The sequence below is a fragment of the Gopherus evgoodei genome, chromosome 8, assembly GCF_007399415.2.
Source record: "Gopherus evgoodei ecotype Sinaloan lineage chromosome 8, rGopEvg1_v1.p, whole genome shotgun sequence".
NCBI lineage: Eukaryota > Metazoa > Chordata > Testudines > Testudinidae > Gopherus > Gopherus evgoodei.
The window spans coordinates 82,079,825-82,087,452 of NC_044329.1; the positions used below are offsets into that span (position 1 = coordinate 82,079,825).

The 7,628-nt window shown below is 47.0% G+C and overlaps 1 protein-coding gene across 1 annotated transcript in view; it reads right to left on the reverse strand.

Annotated features, from left to right (window-relative positions):
• LMO4 (LIM domain only 4) overlaps positions 1 to 6,151 on the reverse strand; it is a 17,181-nt gene extending 11,030 nt beyond the window's left edge. Inside the window, exons 1-2 of the mRNA XM_030573251.1 lie at positions 5,567 to 6,151; positions 2,963 to 3,201 (exon numbers count right to left, since the gene is read on the reverse strand). Coding sequence (XP_030429111.1) covers positions 2,963 to 3,198 — 236 coding nt within the window. The 5' untranslated portion in view covers positions 3,199 to 3,201; positions 5,567 to 6,151. The remainder of the gene's footprint in view (positions 1 to 2,962; positions 3,202 to 5,566) is intronic.
• Between the last annotated feature and the right edge of the window lie 1,477 nt (positions 6,152 to 7,628).

Sequence of the window (7,628 nt, forward strand, 5' to 3'; positions counted from 1 at the left end):
GTGGCCCCGTGGAGGCCGGGCAGGTTTCCTTCAACTCTTCTTGCAAACCCGGCCCGGTTAACTTGTCTGAACGTATGAGCTGCGGGGATTCATGCTGGGAAAGGAATTGTGGTGGGGGGAGGGTGCCACACGTGGAGAGAGTCCTCGCGGAGAGGTTCCCCTTTCTCTGCTTTGATCCTTGTGTCCCTTCCTCGCCTACCTGGGAGAGAGACAAGTCACCCATTCCCCACAGCCCTCGAGCGAGGGCGAAAGGCGGGGGGCAATGCATGAGCCATTTGGCCAGGGGAGGATTTGCAGGCGCTGCCCCTTTAAGAAGAACCTGGTTAATCCTCCCCCCACCTTTTTCCCCCACGTTAGAGGCCAATTTTGTTAATTAAATGTTTTGTTTGCGACGCGGCTCTCATTCATTTCGGACACGTCATTCCGAGGAGATCTAAGCCAGGGACCAGATCTCATTAGATAAAACCTATCACTACGAAGAGAAAATGGAGGAGACACTAATTAAAGCTTTTAATTAGTGGATTCACTGCCACGCTGCTGCTTTATCTGGAATCTTAAAGTGGGGAGGGCTGCGCACTCCCCTCCCTGCACAGGCGAGCGGGGGCTGCATTCCCACCTCCCCAGCCAGGCCAGCCGGCCTTCAGTGAAAGCTGCCGCAGCTTAGATCCTTAGAGGGCTGTTTTCGAAAATCACAGCCCCTCACGTCAGACAGTTTAAAAGCCCCCAGCCCCTTTCACGTGGCGGCTGCTGGGCTAATCAATCCTCTTTTCATTGTGATTCACGTCTAATTTTCTCCTGTGGCTCCAATTAAGAGTTGTGCCTATGGATTTGGCCTCAGATAAGGGAGTGGTTGCAAGCTCCCCCCACAGCAATCGGAGAGGGCCCCACAGACACTTGCAGAACGCTGCCAATCTAGCGACACCCATTCAAAACTGCAAGGTAGGGAGAGGAAGAGGAGTCAGTTACACCAGCAAGCAGTTGTGGTCCCACGTGGAAGACGGCTGTGAAGCCCAGGTAAACAAGGATCTTGATTTTTAGCAACCAAGTCCTCTAGCCTAATGCAAGGCTTTCTGAACCGTCTTTGCATATACTATCCAGTTCAAGTTTCAGGGAGCCCCTTTCAATTGAGAGGTGTTCGTTTGGTAAGTCAAATTACACAGCTCCAGAGAGGACCCAAGTGATGGAACAAGGAGATCAATTCAAAACCCTCACCTGATAAAAACATTAATAATCACCTACATTAGAATAGTGGGTATTAAATTACAGCCACACAGAACAGGAGGAGATTCCAATAAGCATGCCTGAACTTGCCTTGGGGATACAGGGGGTGTATCTTCTCTTTTTAATTAGTAGTAATCAGAAGTGAAGGTTTGTTTGATGGCCTTGGTTGAGAGATGAATCTGTACCATTCAGTGCATCTGAATGGTAGTGTCAATTTTTCCACTTTAAACAAACCTCTTTTCTTAACACGGTTCTGCTCTATTTAATTACAGTTCTGCCAGGCTTATACTGTTGCTTCAGAAGAGGACCAGAAAGCACCATTATAAACCTGCATGTGCTAATTTCTTAACATTTAGTTACAAAAAAATGAAATTAATCCCTCAAACATCTATAGCTGTATTTCTTCTATTTAACAGAATGAGGATGCAGGCCTATAACAGGACAGAGGTTTCATTATCAGAATAAATAAGCATCCTTTTAATCCATTATTTTAAGTTAATGAGGTCTCCCAGAAAGTATTCCCACAAATTCAGCACAGTGCTACATCCAGATCTCTCATAATTTGGAGTACAAGGTAAGTGTTTCATTAAAAACAAACTTGGAATATTTATAGCCAAATGACTTACACGTGGGGGAGGAAAACTTTTCAACCTTTACTGAAAAATAAACCTGGAGTAACTCTTGACATTTACAGTAAATTAAAAGTCAAAAGCATTTAAACAAAACAACTGTCTTAACTAGAAATTTCTCTTATGCCAGAATATAGGGGCTTGGCTTTTTGTGTTTTTTAATTACTGGATATTGAAACAGAACCTCTCCTTAAAGCATTCATGTGCATCAGTCTATCAAAGCATTTACTCAAATTAAATGTGTAATCCTTCAAAATGCCTCCTTTTAAATTAATGAGTTTAAGGAGCTTGAGTTCACCTGAAAAGATCCTATAGGCACCTGACCTCCTGAATTGTTTCCATTCATTGCACTGAAACCTGTTGGACAGGATACTGTACTGTACTTCAACTGATATAAGATTAATGGGGTTTAGTTCCCCAGCTGTCCCCCAAATCTGAGGCATATGAACTATTTAAAATGAGGGAAATCACTTCCCTTAGATTCTCCCAGCTTTTTCTATACTGAAAGTTAGAGAAATGCGAGTTCAAAGCCTCTCTATAACAATGTGAAGACAAACATTACCACTGTTTTTTTTTAGCTATAAGTAGAATCTCTGGCCCTTCAACTGACAGTAATCAGCTCTTTTACAAAGAGAACAGAGAATGAGTCATTCTGTTTCCACTCAAAGGAGTTTAAAGGTGCTTATGTAAATATCATAATTAATCAGATACTAAAAGGCAGGCATTTTATTATTTAGCACCTCTACCGCAGCCTTATTCAAGCCCAGGATTTTAACATTTACAGTTTAGAAATTCACACTTCACCACTACAACAAAGCAGATTATTTTAGCCTCTCTGATTGCTGTTTATTTTTAGTTAGGACTTGTTTTGTGCTGACAAGCACTTTAAAATTACAGGGCCTCTAATCTCTCCTTTTTCCTGGCCAGCCCAAACCATGGCTGGAGAAAGAGCCAGAACTATTCGAGATTTTACCCTCCTTCCCCCCGAAGTCAAGCACAGACCAATCTGTGTCTCTGATTGCAAGAACTAGCCTGACCTCTCCTCTGCTATCCTGCGTGCAGGTACAGAGTTGCTCCTGCCCGCCCCCTTTGTGCAGCCTCCTCTCTCTCACCTGATGTAGTCGTTTCTGCACAGGATCATACCGCTCTTGGTGTAACAGGAAGTGCCGATATCCCCAAGCTGAGCCTGGCAGCAGGAGCACTTCAGGCATCGGCTGTGCCAGTAGCTGTCCATGGCGTAGAGCAAGAAGCGATCCGCGATCTTCCCCCCGCAGCCTGCGCATCTTTTCCACGAGAGGGAGCCAGCAGTGACCGGGGGAGGTTGCGAGCTGCTGCCCGGGTTCACCATGGTCTGTGTAAGGAGCAGAGGAAGGGGGGGGAGGGAGGTGGAAGGTGGTTAACTCCAAGTCATGAATCGTATCCATGCCCTTCCCGGTGCTGGGGGCAACAGAGGGGGGGATGATGCAAAAGCACACTCCGTTACTCGTCTGGGGCTTTGTTCTGGATCCACGGGCCTGCCTCCCTCCCAACTCGTCACCGGTGGCCTGAGCTTTACTGCTGTCACTCTCTTAAAACGAGGCTCTGGTGCACCCCAAATGCACGTGCACATTGGGCAACATGCACCGAACTTCGTACCCCACCTGGAGTCCCAGGGTCCAGCCCGATTGACAGGAAAAAGGGAGAATGGACGCGAAAAGCAAATTGGCCCGCAGCTCTGCTGAAGCCATGTTCCCCGAGCAGGCAGAGCTCTGGGAAATGCAACTGCAGTTCACAAGTTGGGAAACAGTTCAGGGTTTTGTGCTAAAGGAGAGATATGGGCAGCGTGAAAAGTTGTGAAACTGGTTTTTCAAATCTCCAAGCCATTGTAATGCCGGCTCCATGATTGTCCCAGATCTCGTTTTTATTTAGGAGATCAGTGGAGTGTTGTCTCTGGGTTTTTTAAGACACTGGCCTGAATAAAGGATAATTGAACATTAGAACTCCTATACAAACACTCTCCACTTTTGTCTCGCTAATCTGCCCTTGATCAGCAATTTAAATGCTAAACCTTTGTTACGCCAAAAAGGAAAAAAGTTTACCACTAATACAAAAGACCAGAACATTCAAGTGCACCACACTCAGGCTGGAGCATGGCTGCCTCCAAAACTGCTAAGTGTTTTTTTCACTTTCGAATAAATGTTTTTTACAAGCGGGACAACTGGGAGATAATATAGGAATCAATTCATAAAGCTTATTCTAAACCGATTAATTTGTTGCCTCCAATCTAGAGTCCAATAAGCTCCTAGTGTTCCACTAGTCATTTATAGTATAAACAGATCAAGTTATTTACTGCCAATTAAGCAGTATGTTTTGTCTTTGTCCTTTGTAAACCGTATGTGCTCATATCGAGGCATCTGGCTATCTGCTAAAGCCATTCAGACCGATACCTCCAAAGGAGGGAGGGCGAACTTTTCCTGCCCACCGGCCCAACTTGGCTACAGGGGAGCCAGAACTTACATTCCTTAAATAGGCCGATTTTAAGCACACATTTCCCCAGAAAGAGTTCCTGAACTTCTGTCCAGTGACCGCACAATAAACCAGAAGAACTGCACCAATTAAGCTGTAACAAAAACCCTGAGACTTTGAAAAGAGAACCACTCTAAAAGCCATTAGCATTGCATTTATCTGAATGCATCATATACCTTTATGTAAATTGATTTCTGATACATTTGCTCAAGGAATTGCCTTTTGTTAAGTTTCTATCCATAACCTAATCAAAGCTGCATTTCCTGCTTTGAGACTTTAAACCTTTTTTTTTTTAAACGTTTTAAATCACTTCAGATCTCTTAAAAACCCAAGACTTCAAGCTGCCTTTCCCCAGTCTTGTTGAACGGAGAATATATACTGTATTTTAAAAAAGGAAACGTTACACTGAGAAAGGCATCCAGTAACCCCATTAAGCTAAAGCTCTTAAGGACAAGCAATACCTTAATGCTGATTAAATCTAAAAGAGATGAATCAAGAGGACTGACCAGAAAGTGACTCCCCTGATAACTAAGGACGGGCCCTCATCAAGTTTCATTTAGAGTTGGGGGGGGGGAAGCTTTTAACTTAAATAGGCTTACTCTAGTAATTACATAGCCAAGCAATTTAGGTCCTGGGATAGAGTCAGTGAAATAGAAAGCAGAGCTGGCAGCTAGAGGCAAAATAACCCCCCTTTTAACAATGTCTCTGGTGTTTTTTAATGGAGACCAAGGGAGGGACAAGCGCAGAGCTGGCAATTTGTAGTTTAAAAAAAAAAAACGAATGCTTAATTCATGTCTTGGTTTTAATTAGGTGATTCACCGGATTTCTCCTGGATTGAAACAAAAGACGGAGGGAGGGGGGTAGGCAAGGAATTGGAAAGGAGAGAATTAGGGAGCTCACTTTGATCTTTCCTGCCACTGTTTCAACATAGTATTTACTACAAAGAGAGCGGGTGGCGGGTCCTCACACCCTCCTCTTCCCCTCAGTTCACTACAGAGGCAGGCAAAGCTCTTTTCCTTTAGCAGCCAGGAAGAGGGAAAAGCAGACGCCAAGGAGCCTTTTGTAAGCAGAGACAGCTACAGTGCGTCCGGCCCGGCCGCTGCTCGGCTCCCCCAGAGTTTACAGGCACCCTCCTCATCTAAGGCGACCGATTGAGTTTACTCGAAATGCGAGACGGTGGGAGAGGGACGTGCAAAAGGGAACCTCCTTACCTGTTTCCCCTCTATATTGCAAGAGGTCGGGGAGCAGCGTCGCTCTGGTTTACAGGCTGGTGTGTCGGGGGGGGAAGGAGGTTTTCTTGCAAAGAACCAAACACAATGCTCGCAGGCTGGGGCTCGCGTCCGCCTGCAGAGCCCCCCACCCCCGTCAGTAGCAGCCCGGCTGGCAATTACAGACGAGAGCCGCGCGGCAGAGTCCTCCCTCCAGCCCCCGCTTCCTGGAGGGGAGCCGCGGCGCTCAGTCCCGGCCGCTGGGCTGTCGGCGCAGGGCGCCGCCGCAATCGCTGGGTAAGTTTGGCAATGTGGCTTCACTTTGTATCGCTCCCCCCGCCCTCAACCTCCACCCTCCTTGGCCGGGTCCGGAGCCTCCTGCAGCAGAGAACCAACCGCCCGCAGCCCGGGAAAGCGCCTCGGAGCCCAGCTCACAGGCAGCAGGAGAGGGCCGGGGCGAGGAGGAGCCGCCGCTGCTGCTACCGCTGGGGTTCCGTGGCGGCAGCGCTGGCAGGACTCGCAGGGAGGCCCCCTCTCCGTGCACGTCTCTTTCCGCCGCCCATCCACATGTGTTACTGACAGAGCAAAATCCCAACTACATCCCGGCTCTGCTCCCACCGTCAGCCGCGCGCAGCCAATCCGCCCCCGGCTTGTTCAGGCGGAATAATAAAACCTGCCAATCCCCGCCGAGGCAAAGGAATGAGCGAAGGCGAGAGGGGGGGAAGGGGCAGCGAGAGGAGGGAGGGAGTCAGGTGGGAAGCAGCAGCCTGGCTTGGCTAGGGAGCGAGGCGAGGCCGTGCTTGGTGCTGCTGACCAGTGTCACTGGGGGGTACTGAGCGTCCCCTGCCCTCAGTGACTGTGCTGTCGGCTCGGGGGGGGGGGCTCATACTGCCCCTTCCTTACCCCCCCGCGGCCCTTCGGGAACTTGAGAGTCATTTTTGATCGCATAGCGACCCCCCTGGGAACAGGTTGCAGTAGGTCCTCTTTAAGTGTCCCTTCCTGTCCTTTAGTATCTGTACAACAAATGCCCCCACGCCAACTGTTAGGCTTTCCTCTGGCATGGGGTTATATTTAGAGCTCTTCTGCCTAAGCACTTTACATGGGGTGGGTAATATTACTCTTCTCCTTTAAATGAAGCGGAGGGGGCTAGGGTACACATGATCACTAAAGAGACAATTCTCTTACTTCGGCATTAAAGGCTGCAGGATCAAGTCCTAATCTAGTTTATCCAGATACTTCTGTTCAGAAATTACAGCAGGCACTTGGGACCATATTCTATACCCACACAGCTCCCCATGAAAGGTGTGTATCGGAGGCCAGAATTTGACTCTTTGATAAGGAAAAGAGGGGGAGGGGAGTTGCGAGTAAAGTGGCTCTCTAATTCTGCCAGTAGGATAGACCATATCAAGCCCTTGATTTTTAAGTACTCCCTACTGAAATCAGTGGGAACTTCTACTTAAAAAATGAATGCCACTATATAAAACAGTATTAATACTTCATAAAGGTTTAAAGGGGGGGGAATATGTTCTACACTTGGCTGGCGGTTAACTGCACAGTGTGCCACTTGAAAGGTGGTACCGCTGCTCTAAAAAAGAAACCCAAACAGTATGAAAGCCAATTAGAGGAACTAATATTCAGTAGCTATACATAGTGGAAAAGTTAAATATTAATTGCACAGTTCCCAAGTCCCCAGCATTGCACACAACACAGGCAAATATGGGGTGGGGGACTGCAACTAAAAATTAGTAATGAAAGAAGCTTTAAATATAACAGTGGTTTTCAATTAGTGATCTGCAGACCCCTAAGGGTCTGCACGCTATGTTTAAGATTTCCAATGGGGTCCACACCTCCATTCATTTTTTTATTTTTTTAGGGGTCCACAAATGAAAAAGATTGAAAACCACTGACATATAATACAACACAATTTTGGGGGTTCTATTCTTGCAAACAGTAATCCCTGCAAGTAATGGGAGTCTAGGGGTAACTTCTTTCAGGTTTAGTCTCTTATCTAGTATAGTCTCACACAGTGCATGGCAATATGCTTTACAGAGCTAAACACAGCTAA